Here is a 22,119-nt window from a genome sequence, read left to right on the forward strand (position 1 = left end):
ACATTCCCAATCAAAAGTTTAAGACAATGTGAAAAAATGGCAAAAAAATCATATCATATAATAAATCACGAGGGACGCTCTCTGCAACATCTGGACAGAGCCAGTGGCCGTTTGACGCCCCTGCACCTCCTGAAGCTCCGTTGTTCCACTGAAGGAAAAAGCACCCCAGACCATTGTGGCGCCGCCTCCACTGTGACGCGTAAAAAAATCTCAGGTGGGATCTGCTTGTCATGTCAGTAACGTTGGAAACCATCAGAGAAGAAAACTTTCTTCCACCTTTCAATTTCCCATGTTTGGTGCTCAAAGTCCAAACGGTCAGTTCTGTAGCATCCAAGGAGACGAGGCCTTTGAGAACATTTTTGGTTTTTTAAACCCTTCAGTTTCAGATGCCGTCCGATGGTTATGGGGCTGCAGTCGGCACCAGTAATCGCCTTAATTTGGGTCGAGGATCGTCCAGTGTCTTGGCGGACAGCCAACTGGATCCTCCGGCTCAGTGCTGGTGAAGTTTTTTGGGTCTTTCACTTGACTTTTTGGTTCCAAAACCCTCGGGATCATTTAAGAAATTCCAAATGACTGTCTTACTGCTTCCCAGGATTGTGTCCCAGGATGGCGCGCTGCGAGAGGCCCTGCTTATGCAGTTCAACAACCCGACCACGTTCAAAAAGGAAATGTTTTTTTGCCTTTGCCATCAGAATGTCATGACAGTGACTACCTGACAGAAAATGACAATGAATCCACATTTTTGCACAGATTCGACCTTTAAAAGGCACGGGGTCCTAAACTTTTGATCAGCTGTAAAACAGCCTGTTTCAGTTTAACCATCATTTTCAATAAATTGCATGCTCAAAAAAACGTTTTGTCTCACTCCCATTTCTTCTTGTTGCATGTCGAAGCTCTGCTTGGAACCTTGTTAAATTCCAACTAAGCAAAACTGAATTTTTTGCAATTTTTCAAGAGGTTTTAAACTTCTGGTTGGGATTGACAACAGCCAAAAGCAAAAAAGTAGATGGTTAAAGTATCTAAAATGATTCACTTCATTTTTGATCATCAGTGATCAGTGATCCCAAACAAACACACCAACAACCAACACCAATTAAGGACGGGCCTCTCCCCTCAACATGTGTGGGACCATCTTTACAGAGAATGGGCCAAATGGCAGCCAACGTCCAAAGAAAAGCTTTGGATGTCCTTCAAAAAGCCTGCAGAACTACTCCTGAAGACTTCTTAAAGAAATGACAATAATGTTTGCCTAAGAGAGTTCAGGTGTGCAAAAAAGTAAAGTTGGTCATGCCAAATATTGACTTTCAAGCTTGTTATAACTGTATAAATGGTGTTTTTGCCTTATATACTGTATTTCCATGCATCTATATGGCCCTTCAATAAAGAGCTGCAAATATTATTATGAGAGATGGTCTCAAGACTGTCTGCGGACCTTAGAAAGAAAGCTACTGAAAGACATGACTATTAAGACATGACATTCGACATGAACTGACATTAACTATATTTGTTTTACCGCAAAATTACGCTGTTATTAGTAGAACAACATTAAGTTTCTCCACTTCTGTTACAAACGCAGCTTTTTATGGGACTCATTTATTTGTGCCTTTTGCACGAACGGTGGTGTTGATTAAGGGGTAAATGAGTTCATCTGACAGCACTGCTGGGGGCATGTCTCAGGACAAAAATGGAAACCACAGCTATAAACAACTGCAGATAGAAATTCACTTGTATAACCAAAGAATTTAGTCAAAAAGAAACAGAAAGGAGAAAGTGAAGATAAACGGAAAGAGTGAATGAAAGAGAAAACTGAGAAGAATGGAGAGAGAGACAAAGAGACAGAGTGAAAGAGTGCAAACACAGTGGAACACACCAAAGCCAGATCCCGAGGCAGAGCATCAAAAGGCTGCGGTTAAGCACCCCGCAATCAACACCCCATAACCCAGCACACAGCCTGCATACCATCCACACATTGCTCTTTCCCTCATGGAAACACACACTCGCATCCACACAAGCCAGGGGCAGGACGCACACACTCCCCGGTACTCCTACACACGACCGCTAAAATGTTACACAACGCACAGAGAGCCTGGTTTCTACACAAGAACAAAACAAGTGAGTTTTGTTTTAACTGCTCAGCACTGGGTGGTTCAAAGTCAACACTGTTGTGACGGTTTTGTGGTTGGTGACCCGCCGCAGGGCTAAAGACGTTTTCCACAACCCACCATTGAGGAAAACTGGGAGGTACATGAAAGTGAGAAATTCTTTCATGTCGTTTAGAATTAAAACAAATATTTTCTTCCTCCTCGGGAGAATAATAGAGAGATTATTTCTATGAATAGCACAGGTGATGAGGACTTTGGCGTCATATGTCACTCCAGCCAAGTATAACGCTGGCAGCACCCTGGCACTGAGGCCAAACCAGGCTATTGCTCTTCACTGAGCAATTTAAGTGCAGGAAAACTGTCATTTTCTTTTCTCATACTGCAAAGTAGTGTTTTGCAAAATGTTGGTTTTCAAAGAAAAAGTCTGAAAATGTTATGAGCTATGAGTTTCACTTTTCTGTTTTTGTTTGAGATCGATTAATCTTTCAGTCTATAAGTTGTAGTTACCATTTCAAGAATTTGCAAGCTGAAGCTGAGATGTTTTTGTTTGATGTAGGACTTCGGGACCTCCTTTATCATATGTTCTGTTTCATAAGGGACCGAATCTTTTCCTGCAGTTTTGTTACGTGCAGAACGTTTGGCTGAAATGAGGAAAGACTTCCCTGACGTTGTCTGGATTGCAGCGTACTTTGCTCAAAAACCTATCCATGTCCCTGGTGCCTTTACACGTCTACAAATTACCCACAACATGTGCACAAATGGGGACATGCAGTTTAGTAGGGTTAGGTTAACTGATGATTCTAAACTGGCTACAGATGTGACAGAGTGGCGACCTGTCCAGGGTCGTGTCCCGCCTCTCACCCTACACCAGCTGGGATAGGCTTGATTAGGTAACCCAAAAAAAGTGGACGGATGGACGGGCACTCATACACCCCAAAACATCAGAGATGTCTCTCCAAGATTTTCATGCTGTCCATGATTTAATGTGTTTGACCATTAAAGGGTATTTAACAGTCTGACTCCACTTTAAAGGAGCTGCATGTTTCTTTTAATGAGATCGTCAGAGGCTTGCATGTTCGCCCTGTGCCAGCGTGGGTTTTCTCTGTCACCAGCAGTTCAGTTCTTTCACACCCATGACTTTCTGCTGGCCATCCAGAGGGCAGCAGATTAGAAATAAATCCAATTATCCAGCCTTGATTTATTTAGAGTGGATTATATCTGAAGAACATTACTGAGTGGGCTTGCCTACTGCTAATTACAAGGCACAGGGACACTCACTGTCGTGATGGAAGCTAATGCCCATGGCCGTCCAACAGTATCACCTTTCAGTCCCTTTATGCTGAATGTGAACACAGACACATACGCACCTGCACAACATGTCTGTGAGGCGTACAAAGCCCACATAAGCCAGTTCGAAGGCGCCACGATGACGGGACTGCAGGAGCTGCTGACGGAAGTACAGGCCTACCCCCTCCACCTGCAACACAGAGAGAGAGAAAGAAAGGAGATCAGCAGCTGAACTATAAGAGGTGAACTGTGTGGCTGTGTGTGTTCACATAACTTTCCTCCTGCTGCACTCTCCAACTGAAGTCAATTATGCCAGTTTCAAAGGGTCAAAATGACATAAGTCATGCTATATGCACCCAGTGATGCAACCTTAACAAGGCCAGGCCACGAGCTAGTGCAGCAGATCCTGTTTTCTCAACTGGAGGCCTGCAGGGCCAAGATTTGCCTTCATGTTCAACAATCATACAGTAGCAGCGCTAGCTTTTAATCACAGGTCTATATGGAAAAGGCCTGGAAGCAGGGTTGTTACACTTTGGTTCACAAAACAACTGTTGTGTCAATGTGGGATGTTGTGACATTATCCAGAATATTCCGACTTGTAGATGTGTTGCTTTCATCTTTGGCTACATGTCTGTCTATGGAAGGCTTTAACAATATACAGCACCAACAGAAGAAATGCAAAGTAACCATGGATTTCACAGGAGCAGGTTCTATTCATTATAATACTTGCAATTTGAGCGCTTTTGTATTCATTTTAGTACTTGAAAGGAAAAATGTACTTGTAGGATATTTTGATGTACTTGTAAAAATACGTAACGTCACGTTCAAGTCCGCTTCAAACGCATTCATATTACTCAAAACTGGATGAACAGAAGATTTGACATCTGAGAGTGGAATTAACTGATGAGTCGGATGTCAAAGTGTAACTTAAAGAGTTGTTGCATATCTGAAAGAAACAGAAAACACATTTATTGAAAAAGAAAAAAAAGCTGTTGGTCAACTTATTGCAAACAGATTCACCAAGTGGCTCGCTGTAGTTGGAGGTTCCCACAGAGACGGTGTCATGTTAGTTCTAGTGTGCTACGTTTTATCTTTCATTGAAACAATGAAGCATTTAGATCTGAGTGAATCCACCACAGTGGACTTTGTCTTTGTCAGCGCATGAATCACCCTTTAAAGTCGAGCAATTATGTCTAAATACATCCAATAAACTCAATACAATTTCAAAACAATTACCCACCCACCACACTCCACCCTTGAAAATGACACAATTCCACTCGTGGCTCATTGAATGGTGGTAAAATGAACCATTTGGATAACCAGCTTGGTCATTTAGACAATTACTCAGAGCCTCGCAGCTTCCAGCTGAAGGAAAAAAGCAGCATGGTGTACAAAAGATGGTTCTTCGCTACATTACCTAATCCCACTTTAGACTTTCCTCTGCTTGGCAAAGCTGCAACACTGGCTGCACTCTTGTTTTAGAGACACCACTTAGTTTTCAGCCAGGGAGCACTCTGCTCGTCAAGCGTGAGAGCGGCATGTCAGTAGCGTGACAAGTGTGTTCAAATAAGGATGCTGAGACATCCACATAATGGCCACTGTCAGTAAAACCATCCAGTTAGTAATAGTGTTAGCAGCATTATTCTAACTATACACACACACACACACACACAAGTCGGTGCTGTTCCTGCAGCAGTGTGTAAACTGGCGAGTGTGTTGCAGGTGAGGCGGCAGGGCGAGGCGGACGCAGAGCTCCACGGCCCTGTCATTAAGGCTGTGGTATCACCGCCACCACAGAGGCAGCCAGGCCCCGACTTAGTCAGGGGTGGCATGGAGGGCACAGGGAGGGGTGGCGAGGACCAAAAGCACAAACATAAAAAAAAAGAAAGAAAGAAAGAAAGAAAATACCCCGTGTAAAAAGAGAAAAAAAAATAAATCCCAACAGCCCCTTAGGGGATGTAGGGTTAGACACAACATCTAAACTAACACAGACTCAGACCCACACATGAACCAGAAATATGCCAGTCACTGTAAACTTCAGCCACGAGCCCTGATGTCACTGAAGGAAGAGAAAATGATGCATGAAGCTGGTCTGTAAGAGGAAAAACAGCAGGAGACTGCGATGAAACAAAAATGCTGCACGTGAATTAAAACTATGTGCAACATGAAAATCATACAAAGATAATAATTGCGGCAAAGATGAAAGGCTTAGACAGCCCGTTTCTGACCACATGACTGGTCAATAAACTCAACTGACCCTGCAGACCTAAAGTGGACTAACTTGGACACCAAAGTATGGACTGTGTAAACCACAGCCTACCAAGCCCAATGACTTATCACACTGGTGGCCAGAGTGGACTCCCAGGACAGGCCTGACCTCACCGGGGTAAAAATGGCAGCGACAGTCACTGTTAAGATGGTCCCTTGCTGCCGGGGCCCAGACCGCTGCGGTGCTGAGCTGGGCCGAGCCGGGCCGCGGCTTCGCCTATTTAAAGCTTCCCTTTCGAAGGTTCCCGTCTGTGTAACTGTTTAAAAAGGGCCGAGCAAGCTTCCTGCGCGGGGCAGGAGGGGGCAAAGGGGGGGTGCACTTTATTTAGATGTCAACTTCCTGTTTGCAGCCTAGCCCGTTTCCCAGAAAAAACTTCCATGTGCGGAGAGAGAAGTTTCTCAAGTCTAATTACATGTATGGCTCGGCCGTGACAGTGACCCAAATAGCTAACTTCTCCCCCGATGGCCCCGGGTTAGCCAGCACTCTCACCATGTTTGTTGTTGCTGCTGCCACTGCTCAGTTTCAGTGAATTATTTTTTGTTTTTGTCTTTACTACATGTCTCAGTAAGTCCTCATACCAATCTCCCTCTGGACTCTCTGCTGCTTAAAGAAAGGACTGAAGAGCACGAGCTAATCATTCCTGCAAGACCCCACACATTTAATATAGCACACTATATACTGCACATAATTCTTTATATTAATAACTCTCTACTGCACATCACAATTATTATTATTTTTAAATCTCTCATACTTTTCTTCTTTTGAATCTTGTATTTTTCTTTCCATTGCATTTGACACTTTACCAATAACAACGTTCCTTTCACAAGTATTGATACATTTCTATAAAATCTATTATGCTCATTTCCAACTCCATGTTCTTAGACTTTATCTGCGACAACTCTTAATAATAATAATAATAATAATAATAATAATAATAATAATGGATTGCATTTATATAGCGCTTTTCTAGGCACCCAAAGCTCTTCTTCCTTTTAGCCTGCTTTCTTTTGATTGGCTGTCACTTACAATCAGATGGTCTAAACAACAGGTGGGTGGCGCTTTTGCATTCACAACCACAGCTGCGTGCTTGGGATGACCATATTAATGATATCCTGTTTCACTGACCTACAGATCCATAGTTAAAACAAGTCTGAAAGGGAGTGTGAGAGCAGTCTGCAGCTTCTGGCTCACATAAATACTGCCTTTAAGGACGTGTGCAGTAAGAAGGTACAGCAGCAGAAGACCACACTGAGTGGTCTTCTGCTGCTGTAGTTCATCTACATTTAGAGGTGACGTGAAGCTCTTTTGTACACCTTGGTTATAAGCCCAATGGGTGATAACTGATTTGCAAAAACAACATGCAAACCATGCTCTCATGCTTTTCAGGGAGAAAGTTCTTCCCATTTGGCAAAGCAGCTAGGAGACTGATGCAGTGATCGGTTTCTTTCTTATTTTATTGTGAAACATACATTTTCTACCATTTTGTTTGAAAAAGCTGTCGATGTGAAATCAACAATGCTCCATAGGCTGGAATGTTTGCAGTGATTAATTTTATATAACTGCTTACTGCAAACGATGTAACTAACGTTGTATCTTGTACTAACTCGGCAACCATCCAAACATTTCAGTCTGTGTCCAATCAACAAAATATGATGTTGACATTTTCTGCTCAGCACTAGTTTTGCTTGTATTGACAGAAAATCCATCTGCGCAACAATCAAATGTTGTTTTAATAAAAGAGTTTAAGTTCGCAGCATAATCATTGTGACTTCTACAGTACATATCTGACAAGATTAGGAAAAGCAAAAAGTTGACAATCAGTGGTTTTATTTCTTGGTACAGTATTTAGTCAGCCACCAATTGTGCAAAGATGAGAGAGGCCTGTAAGTTTTATCATAGCTATACCTCAACTATTACAGACAAAATGAGAAAAAAACAAAATCCAGAAAAATCACATTGTCTGATTTTTAAAGAATGTAATTGCAAATTATGGTGGAAAATAAGTATTTGGTCACCTACAAACAAGCAAGATTTCTGGCTCTCGCAGACCTGTAACTTCTTCTGTAAGATGCTCCTCTGTCCTCCACTTGTTACCTGTATTAATGGCACCTGTTTGAACTCGTTATCAGTATAAAAGACACCTGTCCACAACCTCAAACAGTCACACTCCACTACGGCCAAGACCAAAGAGCTGTCAAAGGACACCAGAAACAAAATTGGGAGACCTGCACCAGGCTGGGAAGACTGAATCTGCAATAGTTAAGCAGCGTGGTGAGAAGAAATCAACTGTGGAAGCAGTTAGAAGACATAAGACCACTGATAATCTCCCTCAATGTGGGGCTCCATGCAAGATCTCACCCCGTGGGGTCAAAATGAAGACAAGAACGGTGAGCAAAAGTCTCAGAACCACACAGGGGGACCTACTGAATGACCTGCAGAGAGCTGGGACCAAAGTAACTAAGGCTACCATCAGTAACACACTACGCCGCCAGGCCAGATGTGTCCCATGCTTAAGCCAGTACATTTCCAGGCCTGTCTGAAGTTTGCTAGAGAGGATCTGGATGATCCAGAAGAGGATTGGGAGAATGCCAGATGGTCAGATGAAACCAAAACAGAAAATTGGGGTAAAAACTCTACTTGTTGTGTTTGGAGGAGAAATAATGCTGAGTTGCATCCAAAGAACACAATACCTACTGTGAAGCATGGGGGTGGTTTGCGGCTGGGACCAAGATGACTGATCTGTGTAGAGGAAAGAATGAATGGAGCCATGTATCGTGAGATTTTGAATGAAAACCTCTTTCCATCAGCAAGGGCATTGAAGATGAAACGTGGCTGGATCTTTCAGCATGACAATGATCCCAAACACACCGCCCGGGTAATGAAGGAGTGGCTTCATAAGAAGCATTTCAAGGTCCTGGAGTGGCCTAGCCAGTCTCCAGATCTCAACCCCATAGGATAAATCTTTGGAGGGAGGTGAAATTCTTTGGGCTGGGCAACACAAACATCACTGTTCTAGAGGAGATCTGCATGGAGGAATGGGCCAAAATACCAGCAACAGTGTGTGAAGACCTCTGTCATTGCCAACAAAGGGTATATAACAAAGTATTGAGATGAACTTTTGTTATTGACCAAATACTTATTTTCCACAATAATTTGCAAAATAATTCTTTAAAAACCAGACAATATGATTTCTCTGGATTATTTTTCTTCTCATTTTGTCTCTCATAGTTGAGGTATAGCTATGATGAAAATTACAGGCCTCTCATCTTTTTAAGCAGGAGAACTTGCACAACTGGTGGCTGACTAAATACTGTTTTGCCCCACTGTAAGCAAAGTTGTGGGATCTCTTCCTGTCCCTTTGTTAAAGTGTAGTCCATATTCATTCTTTAGGAAGCCCTAAAATGAAACTCAGGACCCCACACCACCTTTGACAGGTAAAGGTGGTTTTAAAGCGTATATTTTTATTCCATTGTGGGAAACTCTGTGGAGGAACTCTTTTATTTTTAGAACTTAGATTTTCAAATAAAGCATTGCAAAGTAAATATTATGTACATGAGAGCAAATATATGGAGATGTCAGACAATGCATTCAGTGTGTGTGTGAGATTGTGCGTGCATGCCTCTCTGCCTGTCGAAGGATGTGGGTGTGTTTCCCTCTCAGACGCAGAGCAGGCCAAACACATGGTCTGCCTCCTCTTTGTAACCAGTGCTCTGAGCTCCCAGCTATGCCAAATATGCTGTCAAACTCCAGCTGACCAGCTACTTCGGTGGTCTGTGTCAAACACACACACACACACCTCTTATTGCAAACTTTCAGGTGTTGTAGATTTAATTTTGAATGGATAAGGATGACATTCAAGTCTACACTCAATTTTTTTAACATAAAAAAAAAAAAAAATTTGGACTCTTTCATTTACACAAGCATTCAAACCCTTAGATGTTGCTGTTGTAGTCGGGCATTTCCTGTTTGCTTTCATAACGTGACTGGGGGCCACATGTGACAAGCTCAATTGATTACACATAGTTTAGAAAAGGGTGAATTGTGTGTATACAAACTCACCAGTTCACACCGCATATTAGGACACCTATGATAAAAATAGCCATAAATCAGGGTAAATGTACCAAACTACCAGCGTTTCGGCTAAAGTTGCCTCCCTCACCAAAGCGGTGAATGGTGAATAGGCTGTAGTGGTTTTTGACTTGGCCTGTTTCTCCTTTTTTGGTCTGATAGTAAATAACATGTTCTTCTATTTCAGCTGTATAAGGCTGATTGACAAACAGCTTCTAAATTACATTCACCTTTTGGTATTTTGAAATATATCTTAACACTCAAAATATTAAATAATTTGAAATGTGAGATGGGAAAAAAATGTGAACTTTACAATGTAAAGACTTTCTGAAGTGACTGTACAGAGCAGCAGAAACAGAAAGAAAAATGTTTGTCATCTTGAAAAACTCGAGAAAGTTGGAAAGGTCTCAACCTAAACGCTTAAACATAAAAATAAATTGGAAAGGAATTAAAAGAAATTACAGCATCACTGCCAGCTGCTCTTGTTGCCATGGTTTCACCCACAACAACAGTGCAGAGCTGCTAGCCAGGCCAACAAGGATGTCACACAGGATGCTGGTGAGGACCACAGGAGGTGTCGAGCTCACACACGTTTTTGGAAGGAGTTGTGTTTCGGTCACACAAACACTACACACATGCATGTCATCACTGCGGTAGGGCAGCAAGACTTTGTACGCAGAGACTTCAGCAGATCCAACTTCCCAAACCCTTTCACAATCATCCTACTGTCTGTCAATGTGAACAGATTCACTATCGATGTATACACACACACACACACACACAGACACGCACAGTGTGAAACTGATGACAACTGAATGAAGATAAAAGAGCTCAAGTTCAGATTTTCCTTGTCTGCCTACGTTTGTTAAATAACTGCTTAAATAAGCCATACAGAATGACATCATCACCTGTTATCTCATCAGATAATGTGACATCTGTGGCTGTGACATCAGCACCCAGTCAATTTTAGTGATGAGATTTTTTGTATCTATTCTTTAAAAGAAATAGGATCGAAAAACTTGCAATGTGCCACATTCAAATCTGCAAATGGATTTTACTTTATGGCACATGATTTGGCAAAAACTGTATCCAAATCCTTCATTTACAAGATTTTATATATAAACTCACCATCTTTTCTTCATTTTTATGCCCATTTCTGACCTGACCATCTACCACCATTATACAAATCCCATCTTACACAGAGGATTTAATTTACAGATGAAATTTTGAACGACAACAGCACAAAAAACATTTTCCAAATGTCAGATTTTTCCTTTGGGATGACTTGGATCTTCTTTTTTTCGGTACCGGTACTAGTTTTATTTTGTTGTATTTATCCGCAACACCTTAAAGGCCGGTCCGTGAAAATATTGTCGGGCACAAACCGGTCCGTGGCGCAAAAAAGGTTGGGGACCGCTGATCTACACGCTTCTCACATCGCCTAGATTTAAAATCAATGTTACAACAATAAAAAGAAAAACATTGCAGAATCTCACAGAGTTGCGAAAGCATCATGAAGCATATGAATCAGAAAAAAAGTACAAATAGAACCAAAGTGTGAAATCCACAAGCTGCTTCAGAACACACAGTATGTGCCACAGATTGTACGTAATTGTTGGCCAACACTGCTCAAGATGCTGCAGGTTAACCTGCAATCCAAAACAAAGAAAAACCACCCATTCAGCACATAATAGCCTCTGATCCTTCCTGCTTTCTCTCTCAGTGTAAATACACTGTCAACAAGCAAACACACACTCATTACCCCCTACAAAGACAAACACAGCCTATGTCTGGTACCGTTGTTATTATGGACGCTCACATGCTGAAACACTCAGACAACTATTCCTGTGTGTTTGTTTGTCTGTGTGTGTGTGTGTGTGTGTGTGTGTGTGTGTGTGTGTGTGTGTGTGTGTGTGTGTGTGTGTGTGTGTGTGTGGTTGTTTGCAGTGCTCTGTCTTTTCCTGCTGGTGGTGGAAGTGATTTGGAAAGAATGCAGTGGAAAGGGAGAGGCGTCGTGGCCGTTAAACCAGCAGGATTGGGCCTCAAATGAAAGCGCAGTGCTAACGAGGGCGGATGCTAATTGAAGGACCTCCTGCTGTGGGGGTCTCACACACACACACACACACAGCATTCCTTTCTACAGAATTTACAATATACACACATAAACTGTATAACTGTACACTGTTTTCCTTTCTTTCTCTTTTTTGCAAAGAACTCGTGCTGGGATAGCAGAGTGTAAACAGTTCCCTTTCAGTTGATTCACTTGGTACAACACATAAGTATGGAATATCACGCCCTCGCGTGTCCTGGCGGAAGAAACCTTTATTCACGCCTTTAAAGCAGATGATGTGTGATGACACGCGAACGGCCCCGCCTGCACATATAGCCGCTGTCATCACAGTCATCCCTCAGTTCTTACGCTCTTCACCTCGCTGAGAACACCTCTGCTGAGTTGGGCTAGCTAGCTGCTGCTAGTTAGCTCCGTTGTCTGCCGACTTGAACTTAGCTTAACTGCCCCTGTTGGTGTTAGCCTCCACCGCACAGTTGGTGTGTAGGCTGCCTGCGGAGCGCTAATTTCAAGTTTTTCCTGTGCAGCATTTCGCTTTGCGTTTTGGAATGGACTCCAAACCGAAGCGAGCAAAGCAGAAATCTTCTGTTCGCCCCTGTGCTCGGGGATGCGGTTTGTCTTTGCACGACAGCGACCAGCACGATGCCTGCCCTGTCTGCCTGGGGATCGTCCACGCTAGGAGAGCGTTGACAGAGCTCGAAGCCTGTGCGTTTTTCCTCCAGCTCCGGCGCTCAACCCTGGAAAGACAGGTGACGTTTGTGGAAAAAGTGCTGGGACGCTCGGCTGTCGCACGGCATGACCCTCTCCTTTCCGATTCTGGAGCCCCGGCTTCGTCCCGGCCCTCCTAGCTGTGGTTTCAAGTGGAGAAGGGATCCAGCAGCAGGGAGACGCTGCTTTTACCCCTCTGTTGCCGCCCAAGAGGTGCCGCTTAAGTTTTGTTCAGGTTGTCAGCCCCAGGAGGCGCTGCACTTTCCTGACACCCTGTCTCCCAAGTACAAAACCCCTGCCTCAGGTAACTCCCTGTTTAGGTGTGTTAAATGTTCAGGTGACCACATTGAGTGTTCCCGCTATTTTTCATTGTTGTGCTCCAGAAAAGGTGCCTCCAACAAAATGTATGAATGTACATGTTTCCATGTTACAATCAAAAGAGTGTTGTTTATTCTCAAACAATCACAAATGCTCAGCCTGCAGGCAGAATGAGCCAGGTCAGGCAGGTGATGCAGACAACGCCCGCCGACGGTGCTGCAGGTCAGCCGGCTGGCTGCTCACTTCCCTCAGTGGCGCGCTTGCGCCCTCTGTACGTGGGTGCTGCGAACCGTTACTGGTTCCATGGCCCACTTCAGTAGTGGGCGCCGGTCTCTTGCCAGTCGGCAGAGGACCGGTCCGTTGCCATGCGTTGCGGTCCGTTGCCATGCGTTGCGGTCCGTTGCCATGCGTTGCGGTCCGTTGCCATGCGTCGGCATGCGTTGCCATGGGTTACCGGTCCGTTGCCATGCGTCGGCATGCGTTGCCATGGGTTACCGGTCCGTTGCCATGCGTCGACATGGGTTACCGGTCCGTTGCCATGGGTTACGGTCCATTGCCATGGGTTACGGTCCGTTGCCATGGGTTACGGTCCGTTGCCATGCGTTGCCATGCGTCGACATGCGTTGCCATGGGTTATTGGTCCGTTGCCATGCGTCGGCATGCTTTGCCATGGGTTACCGGTCCGTTGACATGCGTTGCCGGTCTGTTGTATGGACTCAAAATGTAGTCATAAATATTTTGTACTTGTAAATCGGTTTTGTATGTGTAAAAAAGATTTGTGTGTGTGTAAAAAAGATTTGTATGTGTAAAAAGAATTTGTGTGTGCGTAAAAAAGATTTGTGTGTGTAAAAAAGATTTGCGTGTGGACTTAGCCCAAAAAAACCCTGCAAGTTACAAGTACGAATTTTGACCCTATTTTTCTTCCTTTCATCTGATTGGTCAATGTCATGACAATCACAAATGTAACAATCCAATCAGAGAACAGATGGGTTTGGCTGTTGGAGGGGCACTTTTTTGAACTGCAGGTCCTTGAAGGGTAATACAGTTTGAAGCTGGAGGATCTCTATATAAATATCCGATAGCAGTTAGGTCACCTAACTTTCAGCAGCTGTTGAAAGGATAAAGTTATGGTATGTCAGTGGTTAGAAATACCATTATTACTTTAGGATTAGTTTAACACAAAGTCAGAGCTGACCCGGGACCATTGCTGTGAGTCACAGTGCGCAGCATAAAAGTCCTTTCACATCAGACGCAGGATGTGCTGCTAATGCTAACTGCTAATTAAAAGCAAAGGATCCAGAATTTGTTGCGCTGGCTGCTGGGCTCTGTGGGTTTTTGCAGCAGCTCTACCTGTACTAGATGCACCTGCTCCTTGTTGTTTCTATCTCTGACTTTATGTCCTCTACCAGAGTTTCTGGTTTTTTTGCTAGTTCTTCAAATGTTCAATAAAAACATGTATGCTAATTCATAACAAAGAAAGCTTTGTAATGAAGACTGTCATTTCCACTGCCACTTACTGCCCCCTGTTCTTCTCCATAATCGACCATGATGCACCCTTGGGCTTGGACGCGTAGCGCACCAATGGCCAGACGTGCTCCTGTATGCATTTCCCCCAGTGGAAATGATATCTCCAGTTCTAGAGAGAGTGCGTCGGCATTCCCTTTCTCTGATTCTAGTGGCCCCTTGGTGGCCCACAAGGTCGTGGTATGCAGAGATAATCAGCAGCGAGTCCTTAGCAGCTTCCTCTCCGCAGGGATCTCCTCTCTCAGGCAGGAGGAGAAGTGTTTCATCCGCGCCCAGATCTGTGGCGCCTTCATGCTTACCTGCTGAGAGGTTAAACTTGATTGCTAAGGGTTTGCCACCTAGTGTGATAGCGACAATTCAGAGCGCTAGGGCCTCATCTACTAGAGGCTTGTACGCTTACAAATGGCGAGTCTTCGAGCAATGGTGACAGGACCGCCACACTCTCCCATTTCAGTGCTCTATTGTGGATGTTTTGATATTCCTGCAGGAGCTGCTGGATAAGGGCCTTTCATTTTCGACAATTAAGGTTTATTTAGCAGCTATATCTGCTTGTCATATTGGCTTTGACGGGGTGACACTTGGTGCACATCCCCTTGCCATACGTTTTCTGAAAGGAGTTCGCCGGCTGAGGCCCGTGCTTAAGTCCAGTGTCCCTGCTTGGGACTTGTATTTGGTGCTTGAGGCCATTTGTAGCCCCCCGTTTGAACCCATTGAGTCTGTGGATATGATATTTCTTTCATATAAGACTGCATTACTTCTCGCTTTGGCTTCGGCAAAACAAGTGGGTGACCTTCATGCGCTGTCTGTGCATCCCTCCTGCACACAGTTCTCTCCTGATGGCCACAAGGTCGTATTGCGTCCAAATGCTGCCTATTTTCCCAAGATCATGCCTGCATCTTATAGCTCAATGGAGTTAGAGTTGCTGAGCTTTTGCTCCCCTCCCTTTGCATCTGAGGAGCAGAAGAGGATGCATTCTCTTTCTCCAGTGCGTGTGCTACACACCTACATTGAGCGCACTCAGAATGTGCGTTTATGTGACCAGCTGTTTGTCTGCTTCGTTAATCCAAATAGAGGTAGAGCTCTGTCCAAACAGAGGCTGTCCCACTGGATTATAGAAGCTATCTCACTGGTGAGAGCTCATTCCACCAGGGGGATGGCAACCTCATGGGCTCTTTTTAAAGGGGTGCCTGTAGCTAATATTTGTGTGGCAACTAGTTGGGCATCACCGCACACCTTTGTGCAGTTTTATTGGTTGGACGTTACAGCCCCTTCGGTGGCTCATGCTGTCCTTTCTGCTGGGTCTACCACTCACTAAGGATGTGGTGGTCCGATTTCGGTTCGGTGGCTGCTCTGTGGGGCGTGTATATATGTCCCATACTTATGTGTTGTACCGAGTGAATTGACTGAAAGGGAACGAATAGTTATGTCTATAATTTCTGTTCCCTGAAGGAGAGGAACGAGGTACAACACAAGGTGGCCCCACTGAGCAGTTTGGCTCGGTGAAGAGCAGCTATCGAACTGAGGGATTACTGTGATGACAGCGGCTATATGTGCAGGCGGGGCCGTGCGCGTGTCATCACACGTCATCTGCCTTAAAGGCATGAATAAAGGTTTCTTCAGCCAGGACACACGAGGGCGTGATATCCCATACTTATGTGTTGTACCGCGTTCCTCTCCTTCAGGGAACAAAAGTTATAGACATAACTATTCGCTTTCTAGATCCCGCATGAGACCCCAGTAGAGTCCACATTCGGGTCAGGCGTTTGTCTTTGTAGAATGTATGAAATCAGTAATAACAGAGAGGGCTGCCCTATCCTTGGCAGCACCCTATAGTAACAAAGCTTAGCTGTTACAGCTTGGTTAGGGTCGTTAGTCATCCTATACTTTCAAAATATAGCATAAGCAATAGGGACAAGACAGAGCTGAGACGTGACAGCAGTGTTTGAGGACGATGTGACACACATCCACAGACCCTGACATAAAATTAATACACTGGAGGGAGCAGAGCTTATGCTATTTTAAATGTCATTTCTTCTACAGGTTAACTACAACAGATAGATTAAGAGGTTTATGCAATTCATACTGACATGTAGGGATGCACTGAGTAATATCAATGCTCGTCTTCACTACATTCACAGTCTGGATAATTCTGAAAGATCATTGTGACAATAAAAACTGAAGGTTTTGGCAAGATAACTGCCTTGTTTGCATGTAGGTGCTACCCAGCGTTGCAGACCACATCTACATGCTGTAGTCGTGCAGCAGTTTTTTCCCCCCTTTCACTTTGGACCGTTTAACATTTATTCACTTATTCATAAAATCAGCCCCTGACTGTCACCAATAAGTTCTTGTTCTTTGGAACATCCCTACTAATTTGAGTCAGCATCTATGCCTAAAATCCAACATAAAACATGATTTATATTTATAAAACAAAATAATTATAAAACATGACCCATAATGTTAATTTTTAAGGTAAAAGCTGTGCTTAAAATCTGTGTGTGAATGTATGAAATATTTAATTTTTCACTGGCAAGAAATAATATGAAAAGACTGAAGCTCACATGGTTTGTCTTGTTTTCCCAGACATGACTTAAGCCTCGTCTTTTTTAGCCGAATTTTTCTTCAAGTCCAGGACTACAATTAATCCATGTCTGGGAAACTGGGTGATAGTGTTTGTCTGACTCTTAATATTTTCCCACTTCCACAGCTTGTTTCTGTTATTGCACCCAGGTGCATTGGTTCTAATTGGTAACGATGCAACAGTCTGACTCAATGTTTCACGTAGTTTGGAACAACAATGGAGCATTATGTTAATACGGACGAGTGGGATATGTGGGGCTTTGAATACAAACAGGTCACTGTGGTACTCAGACTTAGTTTTTTTTTTTTTTAAAGGGACAGTCTGATTATTAGAAAAGTATACCAGACTATTACCAGCTTATCTTTTACACACGCTCAGCATAACTCCTAAAAATCCACTGCTAGTAATGACACCTCCAGTTTGCACTGTGTGGCTCACAGCTCATGCTTGCCTGCTAGCACAATGAGATAACAGTGCCCTGTACAAATATGCTACACTACTGAGTGCACTCTTCTATATCATTTACTGTCTATAACAAAAGTTAGCAAGCTAGCTGTAAATTAGCTACATTGCACAAAACACGTGATGTGATAAAATAATTACGAATGATGGAATTTGATCCCGAAAACCCAATCACTCCTCCGTGGATGCTCACCTGATGTCAGTCAACTTCCAGTTTTGCCAGACTGATGAAACTGGAGGACTAATGCCAGCTAACGTTAGCTCGCCTGCTAGTACAAATATATTGCTCGATACTCAATGTAGAAGCTAGCTGTTTAACCTTAGCTTATTTGCTCACCTGTGCTGGCAAAATACTGAATCTGAACCACAGCATGTTTGCTTGGTTGTCCTCATTTCAAGTCTGTTTTTGAATACATGGTCTGAGTTCAAATCAGTGACTAACTCATTCTAAGCTACTGTTAGCTAGTGTTCCTCATTTCCACCGACAGGAACAGACAGACTGATATTAAGGGAACTCACTCAGGAAACATGACATGCTTTTAATTTATGCAAAAAATTCTACCTGCATCACACAGAAATCACTCCACAGGTTGCAACTGAGAGTCAGGAAGGTCTATTATTACTAACAATGTCTGAATGATTTGTAATGTAACTTAAAAACATCTAACATTTGAAAACTGTCACATTTAACTAGCTTAATAATTAATTATAGCTTAAAATGAACAATTACTTGATGTTTTACATCCAATTGTTTTACATACAATTTTATTTTCATATTTTCAACAACAGTAATATACCTAACGTGCTGAACTACCCTCTGTTGTGTATGAGATAAATGCAGTAGTAGGATGCGAGGGGTGTATGCATTGGTATGTTTAGTCTGGAGTCTCACCTGTTGCTCTGTGATGAGCCCGGTGTGCGTGCACACGTTGTCATTGGTGTAGTGCAGGGGCAGGCTCTGACACAGCTGTCCGAGCAGCATGGCCACTTCCTTCATTGTCCGCCAGCAGCACACCAGCACCATCTGAGCCGTCACCCTATAGCCCTCACCACCTACAGCCAGCACATGCACGCAAGGTTTGGTTGTCTTATTAAGTAATGTGGCAAACTAAACCTCTGTATGCAGTAGAAACAGGAAGTCTCATACTGTGCTCAAATTCAATATTTCTGTTTGATCGTGTTACACATTAACACTATTCAGTTTCCATTATGACCGTGAAGTTGCACTTGTTGCACTTGCAGGGTCCAGACTGTGCATCATGTAAAGTTACCACATGAAACACTTCCCTCACCAGGAGATCACAGGTACTGCACTTAAAGAGCCAAGATACCAGGGAAATGTTTACATTACCTGTGTCAAGTGATGGGGTCTGTGTGTGATCGTCCCCCTGCTGTGTCTCCAGCTCTCTGGCGCTGGTGAAGAAGTCGTTGGTGTCCCTGGGCTGAATCTCCTGCAGGATCTTCTGCAACCCTGCTGAGGTCTCTGTCCAAAACACAAACAAGGCAAGCTGGAGTTTTTTCATCTAATTTCAGTGTCATTTTTGTGTTATGTATGTAACAGTTTCTCTATTTGTGTTCCAGGGTTCTTGTAATTTCAGCAACTGTTTTCCTGATGAATTCTACAGTGTAGACTTGTAGTTATACTGCATATAGAAAGAAGAAGACCTGAGTCATTATCCATGGGGATGAGTCCTTCTGGAGAGGAGCTCTGGACTACAGGGGAGACCACATCAGACATCCTGTAGCACACAGCAATCAGCTCTGACACCAGAAATCTCCACTGCTCAGTCTGACTCAAACTCCTAAACACACACGCACATATATACATGTAATTATCCCATGATAAGAGATCGTGGCTAATTTGAATATTGTGTAGATGCAATTCTTGTCCTTACTCTGTGTTTAGATGCTGCAGGACAGCAGTGATGCAGTGAGCTCTGCCATAGAGAGGAAAGGAAGCAGCTGCCTGCAACAGAGACGCCTCAGCCCTCGACACCTCAGACTGCAGGCAGCGCAGCAAGAACTGAACCACTGAGGACAGAAAGCAGCACAGTTCAACATACGCTATATGCACACGAAATTCTGAGGCCGGTCTGCAAACGTGGATCTCACCTGCCAGAGTGTTGAGCTCCAAAATGAGCATATCAGAAGCCTGGGCTGGTATGGAGAGAGGCTGGTAATCGAGGCCCTGCTGCTGGGCGCAGTGCAGCAAAGACTGGCTCAGGTGTGGCTGGGGGAGCAGCAGGTTGAGGAGGTGGGCAGCTGTAACGCTGTCAAAAGGTTTGGTGCTTGTACTAAGGTCCAAAGCAGCCTGAAGAATGGAGCGCATCCTCTCGGGCACCTGGAAACAAAGAGACCAGAGATCAATGTCTGCACTAAACAAAAACAAAATTTACAAAAATCTAAGAAAAAAAAGTTTTTGTATTTTTGAAGTAACAGAAACTTTTATTTAGACGCGTGTCAGAACCTCAAGTCCAACAGCTGATGGTGGGAGCTGCTGTATTAACGACGAGGCGAGCTGTTTGACTTCCAGGAAATTGCTGGCGACACAGAAGAGGACGTTCTGAGCATATGTAGAGGTCACAACTTCGCCGAGGGCGAAAACATCAGGCTCTGAGAAAACACAGGAGGGGACAGTCAGTGACAACAGGCAGAGTATGCAGCTGACGCAGCTGGAGCACCAGGCTGGCATCAAAATAAAGAGGCTGGCCAGCACCAGACAAGCTGCTGGTTCAGGCACATACATACATGCATTGTGCCAAGAATCACTGTTACTGCGTCCTTGAACACAGCTCTGGACTCCAAACTGTTTCAGCATATCAGAGCTCAACACCACCATCTTTCCGTTTTACCACCTGAAACAGTTTATTAAAAGTTGAGTCTCAGATGGCAGTTTAGCCATAAGGAACTTTAAGGGGCCTCATTCTGGTTTTCATTCATTTCTCTCATATTTACACTGTTAGAATGATGAACGCTCATGTTCAACATAGCCCAGGTTTTAATGCTGCATTTCAATGTCGCATTAACTCAGCCAGTTAATGCGAGACAAATCCAGCTGATCATTAAAGCTTTCTGGTTTGATCAGAAAAGAAAACATTGGTCCATACGCCCGAAAGCCCAGAAAACTCATTGTGAATTCTGTCTCGAGTCTTCGGATGTATCCATGTATTTCCGCGGGGCCGATGCTGCGCTGAGCGGAAAGCTCCTGAAGCTTTTGAAATGTTGGAATTTGGAAATTTCAACATCGCTTGAAAAAAAACTGCCAGCTAACAACATCTCTCTCACCAGCAGGCTAAGTGATTTTTAGCCAATTGTTAGCTAAGATACCGTCATTAAGAAGCGGCACAATTAATGTGTCTATGCGAGCTAATTTGCGATGTGCACCGCTGGCCCGGCCATTTTTTTTTTAATGCACCTTTCAGATTAATTCACTGTGTGTCGTGCCATCAATTAACCCTACGGGTGCCAGGTGTGGCACGAGTGCCCAGGGTTGCCAAACCCTGTCCTATACGGTCCTCTCAGCTCTAAGCACAGCACTAACTTTCTTTCTGTCTACAAAGGCGGCTCAGTTAGAGGGAGAGGAGTTAAAACAGCTGGTTTCAGATGAACAGAGAAGCTGTACCAAGGCCCAGTTAGAATAATATGGATTATTTTGAACTCTGAATCATGCAAAGCTACACTATTTGGGATCTTGAAATAAGGCCTCAAATCCTGATTAACATGCATGTAATCCTTGGAGTCTAATACAGCATATTTGCACATCAGTGAAGTTTTAGTTCAGTGTAGTGAGCAATTTAGTCAAAACGGTGACTAGCGAGCAGCTGATGTACCAGTGCCGAAGCTAAAGAGCTGACCCAGCAGACCCAGCAGATGCAGAGACATAAGGCATTTAGAAAAAGAGGCTCCAGGGAGCAAAACTTCCAGCAGCCTTTCACACAGCCAGCACAGGAACGCCTGCAACAAGACAAATAAATTCATTGGACAAAAATATCAACACTATTGGAAAAAACAAAAAAAAACAACTGAGTGTGTGGTTTACCTTGTACTGACGTAGAGTGTGTTGGTCTGTGTCTCCCTCCTCCTGGTCTCTCTTCTGGCTCAGTCTCTTCTGCAGCAGCTGAGTGCTGTCCTTCACCCTGCAGAGCAGCTGTGTAGCAGAACATTCAAAGTTTCATTAAGTGCCGATTTCGATGTTTTCCTCCACGTAAATCCACAGCTTGCTCTGCTCAGCAAAAACATTTCCAAACATTAAAGACAGCCTCAGGTGTAAGGCTGCTAACCTTCTTTAGCAGGCTGACTGTTTGCTGTCTGATGCCTGGTGACTGGCTGTTGAGGTTGGGCAGGAGGAAGTGGCGGATCAGGTCCATTTCCTGTGAGGTCAGAACCTCTGTGCTGCGATGGCTCTCACACACCAAGCCCAAAGCATCCATCCTCACCTGAACAGTGAGAGATGAATGCATAAGAACACTTGCAACACTTGCATCTGCTTTGAGGACACAGACAGACTTACCTGATCATGTTTGTGTATCAGAGCTTGTTGGAGCAGCGACAGCGGCACTAGTCCTCCCCACAGACCACCCTCTGTGGACGGTATGACTCCCTGGGCCCTGGCTGCCCGTAGGCACGTCATCAGAGCGCCTAGAGCTCCTCTGCTGCCAGCAGAACCTAATAAGAACAGCAAAATAGCAGAATAACATTATGCCTTATTATTTGGGACTGCAATAGAATATAC

General features: G+C 44.0%; 2 protein-coding genes across 5 annotated transcripts in view; both read right to left on the reverse strand.

The window, feature by feature from the left end:
• thada (THADA armadillo repeat containing) overlaps nucleotides 1-22,119 on the reverse strand; it is a 122,491-nt gene that overhangs the window by 94,315 nt on the left and 6,057 nt on the right. For all 4 annotated transcript variants that reach the window (XR_014877744.1, XM_085183497.1, XM_085183498.1 and 1 more), the window contains 11 exons: nucleotides 21,898-22,052; nucleotides 21,668-21,823; nucleotides 21,427-21,534; nucleotides 21,218-21,341; nucleotides 19,855-20,000; nucleotides 19,500-19,728; nucleotides 19,283-19,418; nucleotides 19,053-19,189; nucleotides 18,739-18,870; nucleotides 18,280-18,440; nucleotides 3,470-3,579 (listed from right to left, as the gene is read on the reverse strand). Coding sequence is in view for 3 of the 4 variants with exons in the window: in XM_085183497.1 (XP_085039623.1) it covers nucleotides 3,470-3,579; nucleotides 18,280-18,440; nucleotides 18,739-18,870; nucleotides 19,053-19,189; nucleotides 19,283-19,418; nucleotides 19,500-19,728; nucleotides 19,855-20,000; nucleotides 21,218-21,341; nucleotides 21,427-21,534; nucleotides 21,668-21,823; nucleotides 21,898-22,052 (1,594 nt within the window). In the remaining variant the exon portion in view is untranslated. The remainder of the gene's footprint in view (nucleotides 1-3,469; nucleotides 3,580-18,279; nucleotides 18,441-18,738; nucleotides 18,871-19,052; nucleotides 19,190-19,282; nucleotides 19,419-19,499; nucleotides 19,729-19,854; nucleotides 20,001-21,217; nucleotides 21,342-21,426; nucleotides 21,535-21,667; nucleotides 21,824-21,897; nucleotides 22,053-22,119) is intronic.
• The window catches only part of ttc7a (tetratricopeptide repeat domain 7A), a 201,483-nt gene continuing 187,002 nt past the window's right edge, over nucleotides 7,639-22,119 (reverse strand). Inside the window, exon 21 of the mRNA XM_085183504.1 lies at nucleotides 7,639-11,154. The gene's annotated coding sequence lies outside the window, so the exon portion shown is untranslated. The remainder of the gene's footprint in view (nucleotides 11,155-22,119) is intronic.

The sequence above is a fragment of the Neolamprologus multifasciatus genome, chromosome 13 (assembly GCF_963576455.1).
Source record: "Neolamprologus multifasciatus chromosome 13, fNeoMul1.2, whole genome shotgun sequence".
Taxonomy (NCBI): Eukaryota; Metazoa; Chordata; class Actinopteri; order Cichliformes; family Cichlidae; genus Neolamprologus; species Neolamprologus multifasciatus.